Raw genomic sequence first — 26,873 nt, 5'->3', positions numbered from 1 at the left:
CTCTCACCAAAAATATTATATTCAGCCAGGCTCCGTTTTTCACATTAACAAAAGTTTTCCGATTTACTTTTGAATACACATAAATTGGGGCTCCCGTTTTCACATTCCTCAAGATTTATTCGTTTTCAAAATGAATAATTATACGATCTGGTTCAGATTTTACTCTCTAGAACATATAGTCATCCCCTACGATTCTGCGTTTTCAGTTTTCTTGTATCTTTGAAATTGTGGATGCCACAGATTTTTACCCTTTGTGGAGTCGGAAGTGGACGGGGTAAAGTTTTGAAATATTTTTGTAGCAGTGACATCTCACAGAAGTCCGGATATAAAATGTCGTTGCTCTAGCTCTTAGAGTCTTTGAGCACTAGTCGCTGATAGGGACGGACAGACGGACAGACAGACAGGGCTCAATCGACTCGGCTATTGATGCTGATCAAGAATATATATACTTTATGGGGTCGGAAACGATTCCTTCTGGACGTTACGCATATCCACTTTTACCACAAATCTAATATACCCCAATACTCATTTTGAGTATCGGGTATAAAAATAATAATAATAAAATATGTCAGTATAGATTATAGAGATACATATATGTAAATAGTCAGTTAACTTCATTAAGCAGCCAAAGAAATGGATATGCAAGGATTATTAGGATTATTATGCATGTCCGTACGTCTGCTTAATGGTAACTGGTCAATTAGTAAATATTTCAAAATAGAATTAAATTACTTAATCACATATTACACTATGAAACAGCCAATAAACCTGTGGTATCAAGGCCAATTTTCTAAATAATTTTGGCCCAAAAATTATATATTGAAATTTGCGTTTCTATCGAATTTTTTTTAATGTTATTCACAAATATTTTTGTCCCACAATCTATTAAAGATTGTGCAATTTCACCTGTACCTTCTTTACACAAGACAATTGAAGACACTGCTCATATGTTTGCTTTAACTAATTGTATAGTTTTGTTTCTTAGATAATACCGACGGAGGGTATCAATATAATTCACCAACAAACAGCCACTATGTACCCCCGGCTACTTCGCCACTTGCTACGGAGTATGGGTATGAACCTTCAGGTTTTCATCCGTGGTACGGGTCTAGACCGCACTACTATCCGTCAGGGGGGCCATCAGCTCAAATTCCATACCATTCACAAAACTCTTGGCTTTTGGAAAAACTGAAATCCAAAATAAACCTTTATACGCTCGGAAAAATATTATTAAAGATTTTGATTTTAAAAAAAACTATTAAATTTATCGTGTTGATTTTTTTACTTTTGGTATTACCAAAGCTAAAAAATATTTTTAAAGATGAAATGACTGCCGTAAGTGAGGGAACAGACAGAACATATTTGCTAACAGACAAAGGTAAGGAAATGTATATATGTATGTATAAAGATACTACAAATCAAAAACAAATATTTTTTCCAGATAAATTAGAACAACGAATTGAAAATCTAAACGATTTTCTTATTTATTCTCTACGTAATTTTGAATAAAGAAATCTATAGATTTATAAAAATCATAAAATAAATGTTTGAAATTGCAATTCATATTTTTTAAGTTTTAAAGATTTGTTTATTTATGTTTAGGTTAAGATTGTTAAAATATAATTAAGCTTTTAAAGTATTGTAAATTTATTTGTGTAGTAAGATCTTTAAAAAATATATAACTCATAAATACAAAACTTCGAGCTTCTAAGGTAACGTTAAGGACTGACAAGATCTCCAAATGAATCCTAGTAGAGGTTTATATTAGAGGCTAGTTGGCTTATAATCCAACATAATACATCTATCGAAGAAATGCCTGCAGAGCAAGCTGTTACGTTGAAGAGTCTAGTGAGGCAGCAGGCACAGGGGCACATAGTCGCCAATTGTTTCCCTGTATTAACTAATAATTAATTGACTAATAGAGCTGAGAATGGAAATAAACAGCACTAATACGTAAATATATTTGAAATTACAATTTTATTGCATATTTTTGAATAATGTTCTTTTTACAGATTGATGCCATAAAAGTTGATTTACAGCGCAGCGGGATTTAACATTTTTTTTTTAATATTTTAATTTTAACATTTTGGAGAATGCCGTCGTTATGCAATATAACGGCGAAGGAGTCCAAATCAAATCGGCATTTAAAAATTTAAGGAATTTGTATGGGGTGTTACTTGGAAGTACATTTTTTTGTTTTTGTATGCACATTATATCTGTAATTTATATTTATAGATGACATAAGGCTAAAAAGGCTTTTAAAAGTCCTTCAGCTGCATAATAACGCTTCTTCCAAATTAGTACCACCGCGAACAACAATAACTAAATTAAGAAAATTAAAAAATCAAAATGAAATAAGCATATCTATCCACAAGCATAGACGGGTTCCCATTTCACTACCCACCAGATGGGTACCCATTTCAGTAGCTACAAGCTGGGTTGGAAACTCGCGGGTAAAAATGGAAATGATGAAAAGCATTGTTAAGGGTTAGTAAAGAATGTACCCGTGGTCTGTTAGGGAGTGGTGATATCACCACCTCCGAACTAGTTCCCAGTACTGCTGGGAACAAATCTGAAAAAGAAAAAACCATACAATCACATATTTTTGTCGAAACATATGTTTGGTACCAAATATATATTGCGTGCGTACTAACACATGCAAAGATGTTCCCTCTGATGACGCGTCAGTACCGAAACGCCAGAGCCGAAGTCTCTGGGGTGCCCAGACCAAAACCCGTGTGTGTGAAGCTTTCGTAGTATGATCTGGCACATCTATGTACATACATATATACTGTATGGTTAGTGATATTGCTGAGTCTGAGAGTATATGTTATCGATAAGCAGACGATCTGCAGTCCATTCGTTTTAGAAATGGAAATGTTACTGATACTTTTAATTGTTATAGGCATAAGCCTAAGAAGTTTTAATTGCTCCGAATTGCGTCGTGTTGACGATTCTGACTTGATTCATCTTTTAAATGTCGAACACAACGTTGTGGTTTTATTTAGTATGTACAAAAACACCTCTGCCTGTATACTTACATATGTATGCGCACATGAATAGCCTACTTAACAATCGAGATCTTGCACCTAAATATTTATATATGTACATACATATGATACTATTATTCCAAATGAATTAATTATTTAAACATTATGTTGAAATTTAAGCTTACGGGAAAATAATTGCCTATATTTTCAACCAACGTACTATGATTTTATTTATAATTTGAAGCGTTTATTCACAAAGAAGAATTCCATTTGGAACAATTTCGTAATACATATATTCGAATAAATACTGTAACCCGTATAAATCAACAACATACATACATATGTAGGTTTAAAACGTAAGTCAGAGCGAAATGAGCTATGACACCGGCCCATGCGCTGGCCAAACCTACCTACATATGTATGTATGTATTTGTTTCTCTTCGGTTCTTTCATTTCCGCGCGTTTCGCAACAGAATTCGGCTCTGCTGATCGTGCGCAGTAGAATTAAATTTGGAATTTTTTTTAAATTTTTGCGCGTGCGTCCACAGAACTGTTCATATTTATCATATTACATTATTAAAATTGTGCGCAAAAGAGTGAGAAACGAAACTTCAGTAATATAGTGAAAAATATTTATATTATTTATGTATTCTTATCAAGGAAGTGCAGTGTGTAAATTTAAATATTTGTAGTGTGCGTGGTAAATAATAAAAAATGAAAATATCAATTTTATAAAATGTTAAATTTGGAGAAAAATAAAAACTGGATTTAACCGCATTCACACTACTCAATATTTCTTTAGTCTTTTAATGCTCATGCTCTTATGTTTCTAAAGATTAAAGAAATAGAATAGAATTAAGCGAATTATATTTTCGAACTTTTAATTTCTGAGCAGTCCAACAGCAAAAAACAGGAAAGAACGCTTATATGCGAGGCTTGAGTCGAGCAAGTTAATATATTGGCGCTTGTTTTTTTTTTCAAATTTAAAAATTTCATGATCTTTTCGAACTTTCTTTTCATATAATTGCGTCCAAATGAATAGTATTTTATAGAAATTACAATACATATTTTTTATTATTAAATCAACAAAAAACCGAACCTAATGGGTCGGGTACATCCTAAGAGGACATTAAATCATGGCTTATAAAATGCATGATTTTTCCGCGAAAATCATCGCTTATAAAATGCATGCATGCGACTAGGCCCTATGAGCCCTACTAGGTCCAATGAAAACGCTCAGGGACAAGTTCGTCGATTTAAAAAGAAAGTCCCGAAGTGAATTTGTTGCCAAGAAGCTGGAAAGTTATCGCACTGGCTTTCTTAAATCAGCTGTCAATAGAGCCAATAAATTCTTCACCGGCAGCCAGTTAAGAGTTAACTCTCGTACTAGCCCTTGAGAAAATCAATTTATCGTTTTCAGACACATTTTCGGTCAGAGAAATGTTAACGCGAAATTTACTGCAAGACTATACGCTGTTTGATATAAGAATATTTCATTTTCGTGGTTTCGAAGTCTATTAGGAAATTTTAGATCTTTGTGTATGGTTCATTATAAACGTAGAAAGGGCTGTTAGCGCTGAAGAATTTCAATATTCGAGTTGCTAGCCGTACACCACAGCTGTATTGAATATTTTAACACAGGAGTAGTAAGGCTTTACAGAGACGAACTTTGCTTTCCAGGTTAGTTTGGGATTTTGGCCTATCAGCCAGGACATTCGTTGTTATTTTAATTTAAGTTCCTGCCGTTTGGCCTTATTGTGATTTTTTCATGTAAGTCTGCAATCAAGATGTAATCCAAGATAATTCACATAGTTGCTGTTTGAGATGCCAAGCTTTTTTGGCACCTATGTGTTTCAAAATGAAAAGAGAATTTGGGTTAAACTTTATAATTCGTATTTAATCTTGGTGGCTTAGCGGAAGCCGATTGCTTGCTATCGCCAGATAAATTTTATGAGAGGTCGATGTGCAACCAATGCGCAGAGGGGTTAGCAAATCAAAGTGATTGCCGAAGTGGCGGCGGCAGATCAAGGTAATTGACGAAATTGCGGCGGCAGAGAGCGCAGCAGCTCTGCAGAAGGTCAACGGTTGCAAAACGTAGGCGGCTTAGGCGCAGGCGGATCTGACAGATCAGAGTGCGCAGCTCGTGGAAGCTAAGCACAGATGGTCCAACTGAGCGGTACAGGTGATATTTTGTCTTCATGGCCGTTTCCCACAACCCGCCAAATTGCGGAGAGCGTGGTGGGATGAAACGCCAGTCGATCGAGTCAGCCACGAGCTCCGTGTGTATAGCCGAAGTGAAGCAGATGAATACGCTTATGTAGCACTTGATCGGAGGCCTCGTGCGGATTTCGGATCGGTAGAAAAAAGGTCCACAGTAATCTACTCCAGTGCCTTCCAAAGCTCGAGATCCTTCCAAACGTTCCTTAGATAGGTCTCCCATGATATCTTCAACCATGCGCGGCCTAGTCCTAAAGCATCTCACACACTTGCTGACGACCCTTGACACTGCTTAAATACCTCCAATTGGCCAATATTCCAGCCGAATTTTGGATAGCAAGGCGCGAGGTCCGGCATGGAAGTTTCTTTCGTGATAATATCTTATCAGCGCAAAGGTAATGGAATGTCCCTTTGGCAGAATGAGCGGGTGCTGAGCGTCAAATCCTAGCGATGAGTTGCCAAGACGACCTCCAATTCTAAGTAGTCCAGAATGATCGATGCACGGGTTGAGCGAACTAATAGAACTGGATTTCATGACATGACCATTGCGCCGAATCTCCTTTATGTCCATCCACCAATTAGAAGATGCGTTCCTTGCCGAATATCAGAAACGGTGAGTCCTGGATCCGCATCCGCTTCAATCACCTATTTAAACATTGCCATAAAATCCGAAAACTCAACGTATCCAACAGAAAACTTAGGCACCTTTAGCTCAGAAAGTCGCTGCTTGTGAGCATTGATGAATGTACTATGTCTGGAATGGTTTGGCAAAGTCGCAAAATGGGCAGCGGCGTGTGACTGGCATACTTCAACAGCAGCCAGCAACTCAGCTTTCAATGATTTGAAAAGAGTATCGAAGTTTTCGCGCAGCCTTATTGAATTCCTTTCGAATTTCTGCCACTATATCAAGGAGCACCTCGACTTCCGCGGTGTTTAATTTGTAAACATTTGTACTTTAACGCTTAAAGTACCGGAATATGTATATAAATACACACAGCCGCACTCTCACTGAATTTGCACCTTAAACTGTTTATTAACGTGCACCAAAATATATTTGTTGGCTGTTAAAACTACCCAAAAACAAAATATTGTATAATTAATAAGTTTTTTAAACGGAACGCTATTAAGCAGTTTTAGATCACGTCGGGGTCACCATGTATTCATAAAAAAACATATATAAAAAACATAAAACATATAATTGTTCGAAGCAGCAGCCGGTTATAGCTCTTAAGTAACGTCAAGAACTTCTCTCTTAATTTTCGATTATCGCGCTCATCCAATGTACACTCTCAGTGCATACACGCACACACATATGTAACGTTCTTACTACTTATAGTCCACTGCTTCGACCCTTCAGTAGCGAAAGACTTCAAGCAGGCGGTCGATCATCGTCAGCGAAGGCACCTAACACCTAAAAGCTAAGTTCACGGCCGCGGCTTCTACAAAAACACACAACCAATAACGAAACGTAAATGGTAACCTTAACAACGGAGCACTTTTTAATTTGTAAATGTGGAGTCAGAGTTGCCGAAAAAGCTCGGCAGCTTCCAACAAAAACTGTCAAGTCTTTGAGAAAATGTACATGGTTTATTCTCTATTCTAGGCAAAAATAACTGCGAAGTGTGTTTGGAGTATGAAACTACTGTATCCTTAATACAAAATGATTTAAAGGAGACTTTGGGAGCAATGGTTGTTCAGGCCCATGAAAGTAATTTAGTTGGAATATACGACCCCACCAAGGAACCGGCTCTTGTATATTATAGGCATGGAATTCCGATTCTTTACCACGGAAACATTATTGAAGACCAAATTGTTGAATTCTTTAATGACAATAAGGAACCAGCAGTTAAAGAGTTATCTGATGAAAATTTTGAGCATCTTACCCAAGCTTCTTCTGGTGCCACGACGGGAGATTGGTTTATTTTTTTGTAAGCATGATTTATGAATTTGTATATGCTTGTAAATATTGTTATTTTGTCAGCAAAGTGACCCTTTTTATAACCGATACTCAAAGAGTATAGGGGTATATTAGATTTATGAAAGATGATGATGTGTGTAACACGCAGAAAGAAACTTTTCTGAACCCATAATGTAAATATATTTTTGATCAGCATAAGTAGCCTAATTGATATAGCCATGTCTGTCTGTCCGTCCGTCTGTCCATATTGTTTGACGACTGCTTCTTCGAGACTATCGGCACGCCGAAGCTGAACCGCAATAGTGTAGATCTTTTAGAAGAATCGAAATAAGTTTTTATGCAGTAAACATGACTATAAATAAAGTTCATATACATCCATAGCTATTCCGCTGATTGTGTTCTCTGCCAACGCTTGTATGCTATTTGGGAATCTGTAGGTGGAAAGCTCAGGCAGAAGTTGAATATCGCTCGAATGAATAGATTGGAGACTGGAATTTCCACAGCAAGAAGACTGGGAATATTGGGTTCTCCAGAATTCATTTTGTAAGTAAAATTCATAAAATTTTTTGAAAAATATAATAATAAAAATCTTTCAGCATACGTCAAGGAAAAGTGTATCGTTATATAGCCAAAACGTATCGTCCAGAAGACTTTATTAAATTTGCAGAATTGAGTTATTTAGAAAGCCCTTCCGAAATGGTGCCAGAACCACCTAGTGTGATGTGAGTTATAAACTATTTTTTTTTGTTATATTACTTCTTTAAAATAACAAATAATATATTTATGTACATTTTACACACATACATAGAGTCCTTTTGGTCGACTATAAAGTCAGGCATGTTTATCTATTTCTTATGTCAATGAAAACTAATAGAAATTTTATTTCAAGACCTCTTTGTTAAAAATACAATTTTATTTCAAGACCTCTTTACATCCAAATTTAGTTCAAATCGAATGACAAAATAACTGCCATACTGTTAACAAAGTTTGACTTTGTGCGGTACGCAGTACGTATTCTTATGTTGGAATGGCCAAAATCAAATATTACATATGGTCATCTAAAAGATGTTAAAGGGGATAATCGGAAATATTGCAAGTGGTTAAAGGGGCCAAAATAAGACGGATTTCTAAGATTGGTTTTCTATTATAAAGTAGACCTATAAGTGGTCCTAAGAAAGATTTTGGGCAACTATTCGTTTTCCAGACTTTTGCAAAAAAGCCAGGTAGTCGCAGGGACAAACATTTAAGTGGTTTTCGCGGCGATAAATTCAAACTTAGATTTCAGCGAAAGTTGAGGCCATATTTGCATACAAATTTCTGATAAATATTGCGCATTGTCGTTTTGAAATGGTTATAGCTTTACCCAAATATAATTTTTTGTTTTTGAAAATGTAATTTAAGCCTTAATTTCTTGGCTTAATACATTTTAAAATATATTGCGTTACTGATATTGAGGAAAAACATTTATTTATAATTATCTTTCTTATAGGAGAAAGAATATAGGAACTAAAACATTACTATAAAAATAGAAATTATATGAAAAAATACCGAAAAAGTGAACTTATGCTTTTTATAAAAGATCAAAGTAAATGAAAGGATATGCTGCGATACTCATTTGAGTATCGGGTATAAAAACATTAGGGAAAGTGCTTCGGATGTGGCCACAGCTTTGTTTTTAACTCATAACTTGTGACCAAATGGACATTATACTAACATTATCTATGTTATGCTACAGACCCTTACTAGTACTAACAACTTGTAAAAAAACTAAATTGATTCTGTGGACTATAAAAATGTTATTAAGTATTTAGTAAAGTGGCTATTTAAATCAAACAATGTGTATTGATAATATGTACACACCGGACAATTATCAGATTTGATATATGTCCTTTCTGTAAAAATTTAAGTAGGGGTGGCCACAACCGAACCATGGGCCCGGGCGAACCTTTTCCACTACTATTAAACATCACGATATACAATAATTTTACTTATGATAAGATCGAATCTTTTGATCTGGTTTACCTTTAGGTATCTCGAATTGAATAATTACTTCTGACAATACAAATTTTTTGTCTTTTTTTTCAGAAGCTCACTATTCTTTGATCGCCTTCAAAATGTTGTGAATGCTGACAACGTTTTTCTCTTGGTGGCTTTTGGATTGTCTAGCTTTGTTATCTTAATATATTTAGCAAAACATATATCAAAAAGAATAAGCCGAGAAACGATAGAAACAAATGATAAAATAAAATAAAGAAAAATCAGTCAAAATCAAAAAAAGGACCAGCATGGACGGCCACGGAGAAGTTGTGTGTGGGGACTGGAGCGCACGAGGCGCTGGCCTGACCATCTTTGCCCTTGAGGAGTCTATGGAGGGCGCCGTGGCTCCTACGACGCACAACGGGGCAGCCATTTCAGCTTGCTTCTGATCTTTTTTTATCGATAAGGTACTTTAAATGGGGTTTTTTACTTTGAAATATTATTTATTTAATTTTCAACTTAACCTAATTTAAAAAAAAAATTGTAATAAAAATTTTTTTCATTTTAAATCTGCTCTAATTTTTCTTTGTTTCTGTAAAATAATCCTCCACTTCCTGTTTAGTGGGAGGAATATCTAATAAACTTATCATTTCTGAAGAATAACTGCTTGCCGATTTATTTTGGGATGATCACATATCTAATGGATGAAATATATTGATCTGCAGTGGCTGCCAACATGTTGAGAAGAACTTGGTTTTGCTTAGTTCGTAATGTCTTGCACGTCTTATATTCCTGTATTTTTATACCCGATACTCAAAATGAGTATTGGGGTATATTAGATTTGTGGTAAAAGGGGATGTGTGTAACGTCCAGAAGGAATCGTTTCCGACCCCATAAAGTATATATATTCTTGATCAGCATCAATAGCTGAGTCGATTGAGCCATGTCTGTCTGTCCGTCCGTCCGTCTGTCCGTCCCCTTCAGCGCCTAGTGCTCAAAGACTATAAGAGCTAGATCAACGACGGACGGACAAACGGACAGACAGACAGGGTCTGTCATCAACCAGGCATTTGAGAAGTTGGGACATCGAGTGGTCAACCTGTACAACCCGAAGTCCAGGAGGAGCCCTTCTGTCAGCGCTGATGAAGTCAGGCAGGACCCACCCTACCAAAACGTCTGGTTTATTGACCTCGCCCAGGCCCCTAACAACAATGAAGCTCTTAATCCGATTCTTTGAATTCAACCACATGAAGAGCTATTGTCTAAAGCGAGCAGTGTATGAAGATGCGCCCAGATGCAACGCAATGACCAAGGATAACCCCCACATGCTTAAACTGTAGCGAAAAGCATGCAAGATCTACGTCATTCTGCTTAAAAATCGCCAAACCGCCGTGAACATCTCTCCGAAAAACCAAGATGCTAGAAAGGTGAGGAATGTCCCATCAATGGCAGTACAGCGTGGGATATTCTTCACGGATGCTTTTCGTCGAAACGAACCCCAAAAGGCCTACGTTGATACTTTAATTTTGTTTCACCAATCGACAAAAGATACTTTGATTACATATTAACGATTTTTCATAAGCTCTGCGAACAGCTTATGGTCAGATGGGGGGTTTCAAACAAAACATATGGATCAGCAAGTCCTTTACAAAATTATTTCTTCGTTGTGCACAGTGTTTTCGAGTCCCTGTAAAATGTATATATTTATTGTATATAAATAAAATAAATACTGCTTGGCATCGGTAATAAAGCTCAGTTTATTTGGAAATGCTGATTTTCATGTATTTTATATCTTAATCTAATAAGATGTCTTTTGTTTGAGTATGATTTTATTAGTATATATATGATTATAGTGATATATGTGGAGCCGGCGCTCTACGTTTACGAGATTATGTCGCTATGCCAAGGTTAGTCCTTAGAGACCAAACATTTTGCTCTGAGGCCCCCGTCATTCTGTTCAACCTATTCGGATTTTCCAGTTTGCAGCACCGCCTAACGTTTTTCTTGTGCTTCAAGGAAAAAACCCACTCGATGGGCTTTCCTGCCTTTCCTATATGGCTTTCCTGTCGAATGCTCAAAATTCCTTATAATTTTGTACCTTACCTTATTATGCCCTTTTGTGGGTTTCGGCGGTATGGTGTTTTTTTCTTTTCAGCACCATCTCTGCCACTTTGGTTGCCGGTCCTACCTGCCTGTTTCACATTCTGAAGCTTTTCACCTTCACTTCGATTTATTTATTTGCTCATGAAACTGCTTCCGAGGTTCGCGTGAGTCCTCTTCTCCGCACTTTAGTCAGAACCTCTTCTAAGATTGCGCCTACACACATACATAGTGGGTAGCTGCAATTGTACAGAACTTAGCAATACAATGGCTTGTGTATTGTAATACAAAACGCACGCAACACTTAAATCAAAGTTTCAATTATAAAACAAACTACAGGGGAAAATAAATACAACTTTTGTACTTTATTATTTGATTCGGTATGCGTATATTCTATCTTGCTTCTAAAAAACTAGGTTAATTTATACATTATTGTATTAGCTCGGCACATAGCTCCCATTTGTTTTGCAGATCTATGCGAAACGAGAAAAAACGAGACCAACGCCCGGATTCGAAAGCAATACAAACCAGACAGCGGGAATAAGAATAAAGGAGCATGCACAAGGATAATGCAAAAAATATACACAACTATTGTTATTTACGTAATATGAATAAATAATCCTAATATGGCGGCACTGCGCCATATCTTCCAAAAGACCATTTCCGTTGACCATCAATATCAACCATATTTCCAAGGTTGTCCGACTGATATATGTATCTTTGTTTAAAGGAGTATTTTGGTGGTTCATTTAATTGGTAATGCACATATGTGTTTTGGTATCTGCGCAGTTGTTGCTGCGTGACACAAACAGACCAATATGGACTTGTGAAAAACGTATGCTGAAATGGAGACAAGCATGACCATACTTTCTTATTAGTGTCCTCGTTTCCAGCAAACGAAATAGACACTGTCGGCTTTCCAATCTTTTTTGTTTATTATAATAGGTCATTTTATAGGTCACGCCTGTTAAATTCCAATTAGATAATTTCCAGTTAGTGTAAACAACAAATCTGAGATGCGGGTATGTTACAGTCGAATGTCGACTAGTGTTTTAACTTCATTTATTTTAAACACTATATCTATATAATACATTTTTAAAACAGTTCATAATTTTTTTGTTAATCGAAAGTGATCTATTATGGAATTGAATAGGCGAAAGTAGTCCCAAAGGACAGGAAAACATATCTGTCAATAGAATATAATGTGGACTTTCTAGTTTCGAATGTGAGTCCTCCGCACATACATACATTTTTTTTATTAATGTGTATCAGTCTTCTACTTAGGCATTATTTATTAAAATCTAGCGAAGTCAGAGTATTAGACTCATGACAGTATTGATTTTTTGTTTATAACTTCTGGTCTAAAATCTATAAACCATATTTGTACCTCACCTTTCTGTTTTCACTCATTCCAAAAATGTTGCCTTTTCCCGAAATGCTGTGAAGTGTGTACTTCAATAAGTAATATCAATTTCTAGTGAATTTTCTTTAGACAAATGTCGATTATATAGTAGGATAAGTTGAACATAAAAACTTCAGAAAATGATTAATTGAATGCTTTAATTATATTATACATACATAGGTCGTGTGAAAATTATTTAGATTCAGATAACTCTTATAATTTGTTACAGTGCAACTACAAGGAATGAAATAAGAAAGTTCCTTGATGTTTTGAAATCTTGTACAAATCGGTCATTAGTTTCAGTATGTCCTGTTCAATGTGAGCGTCAATAGATTTATATAAATATTAAAATAAATAATTACGTAAAAAATCATATTTTAATCATTTATCCTAATTCCCACTTGTTTGGTGTTATTTTCTATATTTATCATGAAATGGGCTTTTTCCTATACACACAATAGTTAAAAAATGTTAAACTTTTACATCTTAAAATTTCGTAGATTTATGGGAGCCATCCATTCAATATTATTTGGAAAAATAATCTTACTGAATCTTGGCAAACTTATGCTTAATTGATATTCATTGCTTCGGACCTTTATCAGTATTCTGTAAAAGAAATGTATCAAGTTACTAAACAAATGAAGTGAGAACGTGCGCTTAATTTATACCCGATACTCAGGAAGTCACATGTACTTTTTTTTAAATGTCTCTTTTTATCTATTCTCCCTCCGCGCGGAAGAGTGTATGAAACAGAGAGAGAAAATGAGTAAGCGCGTGGAATTTTCACTGCAATTCTGCAATCTGGTAGATATGGTCATTCGCTATGATTCTACATTCGGCTTTCTGGTATCTTCAAAATTGTGGCTGCCACAAATTTTCGTTCTTTGTGGAGGTAGCAGACATGATTCGGTGTAATATCACAGAAGTCTGTACACCGAATTTCGTTCCTATAGCTGTTATGGTCTCAAATAAGATGGACACACAGACAGACAGACAACATGGCAACATCGACTCGGCTTTTGAAGCTGATCAAAAATATATATACCTTATGGGGTCGGAAATGCTTCCTTCTGGATGTTACACACATCCACTCTTTGATTATCGGGTATAAAAATATCGCGTTTACAAAGATTTTGATTTTGATTAGTAGCACTTACTCTTGTCATATCCTTGGATGTGCACAGACCAGTACGAAAGCGTACGTCGATTTTCATTTGTTCAGTACTGAAATCTCGATCACGATTTTTTAAATTGCTTTTAATGGCATTATTTTGTTGATATTCATTTTTTCTGTTTTTCGAAACATGCTGACTTCCACATTCGTTTTCTCTCTCAAATTCCACGGTTTCTCTATTTTTTAAGTGATAACCACTACTAAAAGTTTTTTTTATGTCAAAGCCACGACGATATTCAGTGTAGTTGATGTTAAAGCCCCCGCTTCCCGAGGCACTTTTATGAACTACATTACGGAAACTAGCTCCTCCAGCGATGAAATGTTTTTGGGACATGACACTGCCGCGGTTATCGCGTTCCCTTTCTTTATTGTCACAGTTTCGACTAAAACTGCGACTTAAAGGTGGTTTGACATGATTATTGCCATCATGGACATGCATTGGCGGACGCTTCGAAGAGACTTCTTCTTCTTGTTTCTTCTCGTAGTGAGAAAAATCGTCGAAAATGGACGTAATATGGTCGTAGCAGTGCAATATTTGTAACACCTCAATGCCTTTGTCATTTGGCACTTCCTGGGTATCTCTAGAATTCGTCACTGACTTGTTGTCGTTGTTTTCCAGACGGATGTGGCGGAGTTTCCCATTAGGTACATCTTTTACATATATCCATTTTACCTTAAACTTGCCTTTCCATTTGTCTTGAGACCAAACGCTTGAAGTAGAATTGTAATCTACTGGAGTCATCATCTGCGCCATCCCACAAAAATGGCCAGACCCATTCACAGAAAAGAAGAGCAAAATATCTCCACCTTCTTTATGTCTCTCTTTGAAAGCATCATCCAATCGCTTATTTCCATGATCAGTTGAGCACCAAATTTCGTACTTTATACTACGGTGGATATCATCTTCAGAATACGATTTGATGACAAAAAAACTAAAAAAAGAAAATTAAATTGTCATGAGCTATACTTAACCTTTCGAATGACAAAAATGTATAATTAAAAGTAAAATATTTATTATACAAACATAGTAACTAACTTATTACCATCTTTTCTTTTAGTAAATGTCTTGTGTATTGCTTGGATTTTGACCTTATAATTTAACAATAGAGTTAAAGCACAAACTAAAAGAACGATCACAACTATAAATACATGCCACGTATTATCATATCAGAGCCCAGCATAAATGCTCAGAATCATGCCCAAACAAGTGCAATGATTATCTGAAAAAGGCGTTTATCTTCTGCTTTGGATAGAAGTGATATACTGGTGTGTGTGATAAAGAGCATATTACGTTTTTTGATCTATTGATCTAATGAATCTTTTTTCGTATATGTGGACATAGTAAGTTAGTCAGTTCTTGATGGAGATTCTCCACGCTCTAATTAATATTTTTACCATATTTTTATAGTATGACAACGCGTAGCTCTGCATTTCAATTATGATTTTCTAGACGGAGAAGAAACAGATAATGCAAGAAATGCCAAATTGTGAATTTCACAATGGTTGGTGCGGTTTTTTTTCCATGGCAGATGGAATATTTTATGTTTATTTGTGGGAAGGAGGATGCACACACAGATGCATGAGGTTATGAGGTTTTGTCAAACGGCTGCACCTTAATCGTTTATTTATAAATTCTTACAAACGATACCTTAAAGAACGGCCAATTAATGTACCTGTACAAGAAGTTGCTTATTCGAGTTTTCAAAGTCATACTTTTGGAAAAAACGAGGGGAACGTTGTGAGTTGCTGGGGGTGGGGCGAAATTTTGAAATACACATGTAACAGTGAGGTCTAACAGGAGAGTGGACACCAAATTTGGTTGCTCTAGCTCTTATAGTCTCTGAGATCTAGGCGCTCATAAGGACGGACAGACAGACAGACATGGTTCAAACGACTCGGCTATTGATACCGATCAAGAATATATGTATATACTTTATGGGGTCGGAAACGCTTTCTTCTGGGCGTTACACCCATCCACTTTCCCCACAAACCTAATATACTCTTTTCGAGGATCGGCTATAAAAAGAGTCCATGGGGAGTCCATGAAACCAGAAAAGTACAAAATTATAGTTATGTTAAATAGGGTTAATTACCGTGCTGTTGTGGCTTTGTTTAAGTCCATTAGTTTTGGATTGTAATTGTTTTTGTCTTTTAATTCTTCCAACAGTAATTGTGGATCAACAGGAATCTCTTCAGTTACAGGCGGTTCTATTGGTCGAGAACTGTTTTGATCCAGATATTTACACTTGGATGTACTTTCAAAATCACTGCGGGAACTAGAAAAGCTGCCTGTACGGTCAGTATTCCGATTTGTAAGATTAACACCTTCGGGTCGTCGGATAGATGACCCGTGAGTTTCCAAATTACTCAATTGAGGACCTACTGGCTGATGAACTGGATGTGCTCCCAAATTTTTGCGAGTTTGGCATTTTGGAGATACCTTTATTCTGCTGGAATTACTTATGTTAGCCAAACTTTTGTTCTCGTAATTATGCAAATTTTCCGAGTCTTTATAAGCCTTTTCAGATCGTGCCCCTAGAAGAGGCTCTGTGTTGGATGATTTTGAAAAATCCGAGTTAAAATCAGAATAAACCAAATCAATCGGTGATGTTGGTGTCGGTACAGGCGGTGGCTTATTGTTTGGTAAGTCCCATACATTAACATCTAAATTGTGTTTTCCGGGTACCATTGGTGGTGGTGGCATACCAGGACCCTTTTTTTTATGATTGGAAGTAGTCGATGCAGCCTGTGTATTTACTTTAGTTATATTTCCATCAAATTGATATCATGAAATACTTACTCTTGATGACAGTTTAGCCGGCTGCGATGCAATAGACGCCCAGGTTGTCTTTTTGGGTGCTGCCACAGCTCCATGAAATTCTGCTTCATCGCATGTGCGGTTGTCAATTTGTGTTGACCGGTATTCGTTTTCATTACGATTTGGCTAAAAAAAAAAAAGTATATAAATACAGATAGATATTCAATATATTTTCTTTTTATTTTTCAACAGTAATTTTTTATAATTTCCTGCCATTCCTTGTCTTTACATTTACTTTAAATAAAATCGGTTGTTAAAATATTTTTCAATTCCCTCCTACAGATAGAATTTTTGGTACATTTTTGGCTATTCCACTGGAGGAAACAAAAAACAAAAAAAAAAGATCATGCTTGTACCGCATATATAGGGACGAAGAAATTGAAAAGCAAAGCAATGACAACTTGAAATGTCTTAGTAAAGTTGGAAAAGAATTTTTGATGAATTGAACTCAAAGTAGATACGAGGCAGCCGTAAGTGCCAATAATGTTCGAAATCAAACATTTATAAAAAAAGGGCAGCACGCTACTGGCAAAAATACAAAAATTAGAAAATTAATATAAATATAAATAAATAAATATATAATATTATATTATTATATATAATATATTATATATAATATATATATATAATATTATATTATATTATATTATATTATATATATTATATTATATATAATATAAATATAAATATAAATCTAAAACAAAACAGAATACAAAGCAGAAAAGGTATTGTAACGAATGGATATTAAGTAGGTTTGTACCGTTTAACAGTTTGACTCCTAAACTCACATTTTACCGTTTTGTACCGATTGATACCCACAAAAATACAATTTTACCGTTATAGGCTATTCACACTGACGACCATCCACCATCTATTTCGGGGTGGTCCGTAAGGTTTTGCCGTTCCGAAAATTGCCCAGCGTATACAAAAATTCTAAATCTATCGAAAATGATTTTCATCAAAAAATAGTTAGGGCCGCACTCTAAATAACTGATTGCAACACTAAAATTGTTTGCGGAAGGAAAAAAAGTATCATATTTCAAGACATTCGCTGGTAGTTTTAATCAAAAAGACATTTTTCGAAGCTTCTGGGGGCGCCTCACACGCCTACGAAGACGACAAAATCAAATTCCCAAAGCTTCATTAATTAAGTCGAAGAACCTGGAATTTACCGCATGGCGATCTGGTATAACTTTTAAAACGGGTCTTGGAACTCCGTCTGGACCATGGGAAGCATGGCAAGCATAGGAAATACAAGGATGGCCACGAAGAAGGCGACGGGAGTTAAAATTCGCATGGAAACGCGAAAAAAGCTAGATCCGCCATGCCCATACATTGTTTATATCGACAAAATGAGTGCGAATAATGCCAGAAATGCTATTAACCAGTTTGATCTATCCGATCTGCTGCTGAAACAGGGCATTAGCGATATCGACGAGGTTGCTAGAATAGGCTATGGCAGGTGCAAGATTGTGTGCGGGTCGGCAAAGTGTGCAAACGGGATAGTGGAAAACAGTTTTTGCGCTGCTCAAGGGTACTCAACCCAAATCTTTAGGCACTTCGTCCAAAAAGCAGGATTAATTTTTGGGATCCCCGGGCATTACTCGGAGGAACAGCTTGCAGAGCTTGTAACCTCGGACATCCCAATTGAGGAGATAGTTCGGATTACGCGAAGAGAGAGAGCATCGGGGGAAAGTTTACCTACTGGCAGTAGTCAGAAGAGAGCAGTTATCAACTAAAATCAATTTTCTATATTCTAAAGTAGAAGTGATACCTTTTGTTCAGTTTATTCAATGTTTCAGGTGCTTTAGGTTTGGCCATCTAGCGCAACATTGCAAGAGTGGAAATGTTTCAAATGCGGACAAGATCACAACAAGGATATTATCTGCTCAGGGCTGGCCTGTGCAAACTGCAAGGGGAAACATGCTGCCAAAAAGCGTACGCCATACAAAAGTGTATGACACTAGAAAACCTAACTAGAGCTGAGGTCAAGGCTAGATATCCGATCCTTTTTGATAGAACTTCCCCCAACCTAAGGGATCAAGTGGATATTTCCCAGACCCATTTGGCAATCTAACCGCTCCCTGAACTCCTAAATAACAGCTCAGAGTCCGCCAGGGAAATTCATTCTGTCACCTCTTTCGCGGAAGTGACCAAATCCAACAGGGTTGTCGCCCGGAACGCAGAGGCGGCCTAGGCAACAGCCAAAATGGCAGAGTGGAGGAACTCGATAAACTCAGACTGCTTCCAAATGAGCGAGAGTCCATGACAGGCTAGAGTCCATGGGCACAGATATGGATAGTGAAAAATTGCGCCAAATGGCGTTTCGAATCTAAGTGAATCCCAATCCATTATTTTCACAGATTTCATTTATAGTGAAGCCGAGCTGGCTTCTATCGAGAAGTTTTCAGGTCCTGTTTGAGCGGAGCGTCGTTGGAAACTATCAGTTCGTTGGAGATGAGCGAGGCTAACTGCAATACAGCACTAGACATTCTCAAGAAACGATTTGTTAATTAACGTCTCGTTATACTAGAGAGATATTCTATTAGAGAGATATTTAGCCTGTAGCGTAGGGATTCATGGGTTGGCAAGCTGCGGGCGTTTTGCGGACGCCGCACCAACATGGAAATTGCAGATTGAACAATCGTCCACGCAACCTGACAGAATTTGGACATGGCGTCTCATTCTTAATGGGAAGCAGCTTCGTTAAATCACGATCTTCCATTCTGGAAGAAATTTACTGCCTTTTTGAAACAAAGATGTCGTACTCTTGAAGGGCATCTTGCAAGGACAAGATGGTCAGGTTTGAAAGTCAGGATAAACCGTGAGTACGCACACAATATGATAGCCAAGAATCAAAGAGGCTCTTGTTATGCGTTAATGGCCTACGAAAGAACCACACTCATTTGCATTTCCTTCGTTCAGCAGAGACATTCAGCAGTCGGATAATGCCGCCAATTTTGTGGGCGGAAGGAACGAGATTGTGGACCTTTGGCGGCTATTCATTATACATTCATTAATACCGCCTCGCTATCCGTATTTCGGGGCTTATGGGAGGCAGCTCCTTGGGATCGTCCCTCTTTGGCTTCTACGAGCTGCGGACATTGATCTGCCAAATCCACGCTATAATCAATTCTTGTCATCTTATCTTCATTTCAGAAAACCCTGAAGATCTGGAAGTCCTTACATCAGAACATTTTCGTCCACTGATGCAGTTTCCTGAGCCAGTCAATCGACTTGATCGCTGGCAACGAATCACCTGTGCCCAGCAAAAGCTTTTGGAAGCGTCAGAATGAGGAGTACTTGTGTCTGCTCCAACAACGTGCCAAATGGCGCACACCACAACCCTCGGTCCAGGTCCACGACGTCGTCTGCATTAAGGACGACATCTTGACGCCGTTGAATTGGCCCGTAGCACGGGTGATCGATGTCAACACTGGAGCTGATGGGGCTGTGCGACACCATCCTGCGGACACCATCTGGAATCACTCGTTGCAATGCCAAAAGACATTTCAATAATGTGCTTCGGCTCGGTTTCGCTTCTCAATTTTACGAACATTTTGCAACTTATTTAGTTTTGTACACATTATTAAAATACATAAATGCAAATGGTATGTATTCCTTGCCAAGAATAAAATGAGCGAAACTTTAAACGAAAGCTCTAACTGTGTGGACAGTGGAAAACGGGTCTGATGTGCTTCTAAGTATACTGCGCTTCACTGTTTCTTTACGAAGGTTCATTTTTCTTATATATTGTCTGCCAGGTTTTTTGCAAAAAACCTATTTTTGTCAGGTTGTCATTCAAACGCAATAGCTGGGCAAGTAAAAATTCGAATTTTTTTGTTTACAAATTAAAAGTAAAGAGTACCAAAATTTTCTCTGCGTAGGCTTACAAAAAACTGTCTTTTCCCTAATGAAAAGTACTAAAATAAACCAACATTTCCCAAAACTATTTTTGTAATACTACAACTTTTTGCTCAAAGGGAGTCAAAGACTCTAGAGTTTTCTGTGGCACCCCGATAGCTCAAATATCCATACTTCTGTATCCCAGAATATCTGAAATTTTAATATTTGGTGAGCTCTTTGGAGTACTCCGAAAGAGATTTTTGAATTACTATTATCATGCGGACCAGAAGCGGTTTAGAGTTTTGAAATCACTTAATTATGTATATTTTTGAAGTACCTGAAGTGCACAACTCGTTTCAAACAGTTTTTTTGGATTCCAAGAAGGTATTTGGTGGTCGTCTCGTCGTGTATTATTAATAATACTATGTCCATGTCTTTTATATGAATCTGTAAAGATGTTGGGATCATCGAAAATTTAAATCAGAAATCAACAAGAAAAAGATCATATGCAGGTTTCTATCGAGCTGTATCTGTATAAGTATGATAATTATATGATATGTTATATTATAGACATTACATTATACCTCTTATAATTTTAAAGAATCTTTTTTTGTATATGTAATAACTTTTAATAACTCAAGAACACCTGAAACGATTTTAATGATATTTGTTGGATTCGCATTCGTCGAAATGAATAATACTGGCACAACTCAAGTGGAAAGCTGAAAAATCATTAGGTCAAGAAAACAATAAAGCATGAACGAGGAAGCCTGATGGTGTAGGGCTTCTACACTGGAACGTTCTCCAATTGGTTAAAATCGATGGAATAATGCAGAAAGAATATTATCTCAATATTTAGGAACCCATTTTGTCAAATTATATAGACAAATGTGTCTTCCCCATATGCGAGATCACTTTCCAGCCAGACGGTAGCCCGAAGCACACGGTTAAATTCGTGAAAAATCGTCCCAATAATTTGAGTTTTCACTCAATCCAGTGGCCTGCTCAATAGCCCAGATCTAAATCCCATTGAAAATCGATGTGCTCTGTTTAAAAAACATTGGAAAAGTACGAGTCTGCACCAAAGGGATTGGGTGAGGCTTTGGGAGCAAAACTTTGAAACGTGCAAATGTTGATACATTCCCTTTTTTTTAACAAATTAAAATATCTTAAGGAAAAGGATCTCTTTGAATTGAAATTATTGTCTTTTTTCATACTCGCTAAATTAAAGAATATATGAAAAAAAAAATCACAAGGATTGATTCATTTCTAAAGATTTTACAGGCGCTTTAAGTTAAAAGTGATAAACATGTATCCACATGTGCTCGCCACTGTATATCACTTTATATTTCCTTAACAAAAAACTTAGTTTAACCAATGAGACGACTGGTGCATTTACTCAGGCTCAATCCTCTCTAGAGAGAAATCCCTTCTGCCTTCCCATATATAGATATGCTACCACATCCCAACTTAATCGCTTAAAAACTATCCTAAAAGCAGCATTAAGAGCCGCTCTAGGAGCCTTAGGGCGCCACCCCCTTAATGCCAAAATTTCCAAAAACCTTATCCACGGAAAATCCACCCGCCTAAAAACTCTTACAAAGAACCATACAAAAAAAACACCGCCTGTTCAGCACGGACTACAGACCCATATGAATATGCCCAATATGCCATTATGAATGCCCAATCAGAACCGCCACATGCCAAAAATTCAACTTCCTAACCATTTACAAATCAATCAACATAATCCTCTCCAAACACAACAAAAACACTACCCCTCCAATAGTCTTCGACCAATATTTCCACTCCACTAACTCAGCTCTCCCCAAACACAACTTCCTTTACACAGATGGCTCCAAAGCAGGGGGCATTACCAGATAGAGCATTACAAACGAGTCCTCCGAATACCGATCTCCTCACAAATACCACTACGTGGTACCAACAAATCAGCAATCTCTCTATCACTAAATCTCCCCTCAAACACTACCCTATAGAAGGCACCAAGTCATAATAAATAGACTGAAACTTGGCCACACCAAGCTCACCATTTTTGGACAATACCCGATACTGAAAATGACTATAGGGGTATATTAGATTTGTGGGGAAAGCGGATGTGTGTAATAAAGTATATGTTATATATTCTTGATCAGCATCAATAGCCGAGTGGAATGATTCATGTCTGTCTGTTTGTCCGTCCGTCTTGTTTGACGGACTCATTCCGGACTGGTTCTCATTGACAAAGAGAAAACAAATTTTATAGCTAGACTCCTGTGACATCGCGCTGGTACAAGCGCCTTTCAAAAGCCGCCTCCACAAAGGATGAAAATCTGTGGCATTCACAACTTTAAAGATACGAGAAACCTAAAACGTAGAACCATAGAGAATGACCATACCTTCCAGACTGTCTTTCTCTCAAACACTCTTTGTCGTAAATTATCTGTGCCCTCTGGCGGAGAGGAGCTATACTGACTGAGTATCGGGTACAAATGTAGCGTCGCGGCCGAAGCATAAACTCACAAACGTTGCCCCTCATTTAGATTTTGGATATGATTTCTCTTAATATCCGTGAAATGTACTCCACGACCCATTCTGAAACGTATAACAACAACAAAAACACCTGTATCCACAGGAATAATTTTATATCTTCTTTTGTGTGTATTTATAAAATGTTGGCTTAATAATTCGATTTCTATAATTTTAAAACAATATAAGAACCTTTGTTTTCGTTTCTATTTTTTTGTTTTTTTATATTTTGATACTTACATGATATACATCTTCAATCAAAATTATAAAACCTAAAAAAAAATATATACTCACTGAAGAAAACTTTTTTTATGTGTTCGGAAACGCTTCTTTCTGGGTGTTGCCACAAAAATAATACTATATCCCTAAAATCTTCGAATACCGGGCTTGTTATAGCTGATTGTCATTGCGATTAATGAATTACTGTCTAGAAAACTAACCATCATAGCAAGTTTGGTAAGCATATACAACGCACTACAATACAATTATATTACATTTTAGCCCTCTTTAAAAGAAATACAGTTCATTTGAACAAGTGTTCTGAGAAACACAGATCATCTTTACAACTGATAAAAAACAAATAAAATTAAAAAAAAAAAAAAAAAAACACTTTTCGAAAAGTTCAGATAAAATTTAAATTTAGACATGGAAAACAATTTAGCACCGATAAATGAAGATCCTTTCCCAATTAAAATTGGAATAATTGGAGACGCTGATCTGGATACAACAATCTCACTACAAGATCGAATGGAATATGCTGTATGTACGCCTTTTGGAAAACCTTCTGACATTATAATTGAAGGCTTAATCGATGGCGTAAAATGTGCCCTTCTCTGTAGAAATGGCCGTTTGCATGATATCATGCCGACAAATATTAACTATAGAGCTAACATTTGGGCCATGCGTAAATTAGGATGCACTCACATCTTGGTAACCCACAGCCTTAGTTCTTTGCGGGAGGATATTATGCCAGGAGACTTTGTCGTGCCACACGATTTAATAGATCACACAACAAGGCGTGCTCAGACTTTCTATGATGGTACACTGGGCAGTCCCTTTGGTGTCTGTCATCTACCAATGTATCCTGCATTTTGCGAGCGTACAAGGCAGCATCTTCTAAATGCTGCACAAGAACTTGACCTCGCCACGCACTCCAAGGCAACAGTTCTTACACTCGAAGGACCTCGCTATTCGACACTTGCTGAAAACAATATATATCGCAAATGGGGAGCAGATCTGCTCAGTATGACTCTGTCTCCTGAAGCCACCTTGGCCAAGGAAGCGGGCATATTATATGCCTCGATAGGGCTGGTTACTAACATTGAGTGCTGGTGCGCAAACCAACCAATTGCAACTACCCATGAAATAATATATGTTTTTAAAAACAAAGTGGAAAAACTCCAACAGGTACTGAGCAAAGCAATAACAAATATTTCAAAAGAGGACTGGTCTGAAGATATTTTGAAAGCTAAGGTAAATATCCGCTTTAATACTTAATAAGCACAACACTTATAAAACTAACTTTTACAGATATTGGTGTGCAGTAATTTTGCAAATCGAAATAAATAAAATTATCGTGAAAATTAATTTTTAAATAAATCCATGAAGAAGCAGTAGCAAAAATAGGTTTTTAAAAACCTAGACTTTGTTGAAGATTTTGTTCTAGACAAAACATGCCATCCAGGTTTTAAATGGAAGCGACGCTAGATTACTAAGCTAGATCTGTTTGCCCTGACTGACACTGATTAATGAATGGCAATTAACACACATCTAATCCTATCTCATAGGTCTAGTCCTTGGAACTGAAAAGCTCCGTCTATTCGTCTTGAAAGCCGCTAAAGCGATAGTTCCTTGGCGCCAGATCAAAACTACAATATGTGGAAACAATACCAACTAAGCGTTATCATAAAACAGTCCAGTTGTTTACATATTTGTAGATGCTTAGATGGTTCGTGTTTACTTATAAGGAAGTAGCCGTTTAATAAATGGATGGATTTAATTCCGTTTGGTCAAAGATGAGCATATTGAAATTCGGTTTATTCAGGCAGTCTGGCTGACGCAAAATATTTTGGTATAATTGTTTTACTCTTGCTTTACTATTTTGATAACGTTATTATTGTATTGATCTCATGGATCTGTAAACAACTAACAAGATCTTACAACTTTTTAAAGCGAGCAGTATGTTCCTAGTTCACATTAATATTATTTTGACCGCCTATAAACAGTTTTACTTGGGGATGTAGTTTTTTGTTATAAATAAACAAGTCAGAGTTATCAGAGAATTGACTACACTATGTTATTTATTACTAATACTATTTTGAATTGATTAATTTCTTATTACTTAGTACTGTAAATTAGCAATACATACCATGGTCTGTAGAAATTTGTCGACCCTTCATGTTACTCCATGGTAAATTATAGTTCTCTTTAAGGTTAAACGGCGGATATTGGAATTGCATCGAGTTTTCATGTACTTTTTATAGTGAAAAGAACAAAATTTAAATAATGTATCTTATATAACGGTAGTTTTTATCATACCAGAGAATTCATCGCTTGGAGAAGATAAATTTTCATACGATGCCTCATCAACTTGTTGGCTCCATGGTATATTACGCTCCTCAACCGATTTTGCTATTAGATTTTGGTATCATTAATGGTACAAGAAGTAAGTCTCGCATCGGGGGTCCCAAAGCTTATACATATGTATACCCTTGCAGATGAAACCTTCCTATTCTAGTTTTAAATTTAGATATTTGTGTTCGATCTAATTTTGCGAGCTATGGAAAACACATAAAACTAGTGTTTTGAGTATGGTTTCTTCTGTGAAGTCTGTGCAGATATGGTCAGATACATATGTACATATGTAGCTTAAGAACCGAGTGAAAAGTTTCTGTATAAACAGACGGGCGGACAGTACTATATCGATTCGGCACTAAAGTACAAACATATTTATGTATGTACATTGCATGCATACATACATGTACATACATGCATGTACATATACTTAACGCTTTATTCCCTGGGCTGTAATCGTATCGCCATAGGAATTGTATTCTCTGCAAGGGTATGTATATAAATGTATACACACATGAAATTCCGTAAAACGTTAAATTTTAATATTCTAATTTAATATAAGTTCCATTTTTACGTCTTTAACTATTAGAATGCCTAATGTATCGTTTTTAGCAGAATACCTGTATTTCCTGATATTTTCATCTGCAAAAAAAAAGTGAACACATAATTTAAAAAATGTTCCGTCAACGAGTCATATAAATCAAAATGTAACAAACGCATATGCATACGTGCAAACGCATGTGTGTACATCCATTCACGCACGGATTTTTAAAGTTTCATATATTTAGATGTACAAATATGTTTGTACATACATATGTATTTATGAAAAATAAAATTACCTGATCCACGCCTGACATTTGCAGCAGTTTGCTACCTGGAAAAAGATACATGATGCCCAAGTTTACAAGTGTACGCTTTTTAAAATTTAAAATGATTGAAGTTACCTCTTTAAAAATAATTTATAAAAAACTCAAGATTGGTATATGTTGCTATTTAAAATTTTTAGAAAACTGCGATTTTTTCTACTTAAAGAACCACACACTGACACCACTCGCACTTCTACAAAAGTGTATGTAGATAAAATGCTTAACGCGTCCTAAGCCGTAAATTGTTATAGCGGCGGTGCCTCCGAGACCAGTCGTGAACCAATATGTTACGTGAACTTTTACATGCGTATAGTATCGTTTCGACAATTGAGGACTTTTACATTTACTTTTGATTCGATTTTATTTGATTGGCTGTCAATAAACTCAGAATCAGTTAACTGAATTATGACTAACAGATACAAGATACAAATTTCACTAGTTGAACTAGTTGTTCGCCCGTAGCAGAGT

The 26,873-nt window shown here is 36.5% G+C and overlaps 3 protein-coding genes and 1 long non-coding RNA gene across 4 annotated transcripts; 2 read left to right on the top strand and 2 right to left on the bottom strand.

The window, feature by feature from the left end:
- Positions 1 to 2,015: 2,015 nt before the first annotated feature.
- Positions 2,016 to 2,756, bottom strand: LOC113565791. The gene is made up of 3 exons (XR_003408794.1): positions 2,655 to 2,756; positions 2,405 to 2,572; positions 2,016 to 2,322 (listed from the first exon to the last, which is right to left on the bottom strand). It is a non-coding gene; the product is annotated as an uncharacterized LOC113565791 (long non-coding RNA).
- A 106-nt stretch (positions 2,757 to 2,862) lies between these two features.
- On the top strand, positions 2,863 to 9,593 carry LOC6591693. Its single transcript, XM_026988942.1, has 5 exons — positions 2,863 to 3,007; positions 6,811 to 7,135; positions 7,507 to 7,668; positions 7,722 to 7,847; positions 9,211 to 9,593. Exons 1-5 carry the CDS (start codon positions 2,872 to 2,874, stop codon positions 9,374 to 9,376), a joined length of 915 nt encoding a protein of 304 aa, XP_026844743.1. The 5' UTR covers positions 2,863 to 2,871; the 3' UTR covers positions 9,377 to 9,593.
- A 3,386-nt stretch (positions 9,594 to 12,979) lies between these two features.
- LOC6591337 (YTH domain-containing family protein) lies at positions 12,980 to 26,729 on the bottom strand. Its single transcript, XM_026994689.1, has 10 exons — positions 26,484 to 26,729; positions 26,379 to 26,413; positions 26,160 to 26,181; positions 25,504 to 25,596; positions 25,334 to 25,438; positions 20,780 to 20,889; positions 16,579 to 16,722; positions 15,872 to 16,524; positions 13,762 to 14,710; positions 12,980 to 13,210 (listed from the first exon to the last, which is right to left on the bottom strand). The coding sequence occupies exons 2-10, from the start codon at positions 26,394 to 26,396 to the stop codon at positions 13,184 to 13,186; spliced, it is 2,121 nt and encodes a 706-aa protein (XP_026850490.1). The 5' UTR covers positions 26,397 to 26,413; positions 26,484 to 26,729; the 3' UTR covers positions 12,980 to 13,183.
- LOC6591385 (purine nucleoside phosphorylase) lies at positions 23,608 to 24,548 on the top strand. Its single transcript, XM_002016748.2, has 2 exons — positions 23,608 to 24,438; positions 24,496 to 24,548. Exons 1-2 carry the CDS (start codon positions 23,611 to 23,613, stop codon positions 24,532 to 24,534), a joined length of 867 nt encoding a protein of 288 aa, XP_002016784.2. The 5' UTR covers positions 23,608 to 23,610; the 3' UTR covers positions 24,535 to 24,548.
- Positions 26,730 to 26,873: the final 144 nt, after the last annotated feature.

This window comes from Drosophila persimilis, unplaced genomic scaffold, assembly GCF_003286085.1.
Source record: "Drosophila persimilis strain 14011-0111.01,24,50 unplaced genomic scaffold, DperRS2 tig00000000-arrow-pilon, whole genome shotgun sequence".
In the NCBI taxonomy this organism is placed as follows: Eukaryota; Metazoa; Arthropoda; class Insecta; order Diptera; family Drosophilidae; genus Drosophila; species Drosophila persimilis.
The sequence above is the reverse complement of the archived record's forward strand: the minus strand, read 5'-3'. Positions and strand labels throughout refer to the sequence as shown.

Coding starts and splice junctions, on each gene's coding strand:
- LOC6591385 (XM_002016748.2), top strand. CDS start 23,611: ATGGAAAACAATTTAGCACCGATAAATGAAGATCCTTTCCCAATTAAA. Junction 24,439..24,495: donor AAGATATTTTGAAAGCTAAG/GTAAATATCCGC, acceptor TAACTTTTACAG/ATATTGGTGTGCAGTAATTT.
- LOC6591337 (XM_026994689.1), bottom strand. Junction 16,525..16,578: donor CGGCTAAACTGTCATCAAGA/GTAAGTATTTCA, acceptor GTAAATACACAG/GCTGCATCGACTACTTCCAA. Junction 13,211..13,761: donor CATCCAAGGATATGACAAGA/GTAAGTGCTACT, acceptor TTTCTTTTACAG/AATACTGATAAAGGTCCGAA.
- LOC6591693 (XM_026988942.1), top strand. CDS start 2,872: ATGGAAATGTTACTGATACTTTTAATTGTTATAGGCATAAGCCTAAGA. Junction 7,136..7,506: donor GGAGATTGGTTTATTTTTTT/GTAAGCATGATT, acceptor ATACATCCATAG/CTATTCCGCTGATTGTGTTC. Junction 7,669..7,721: donor GGTTCTCCAGAATTCATTTT/GTAAGTAAAATT, acceptor AAAATCTTTCAG/CATACGTCAAGGAAAAGTGT.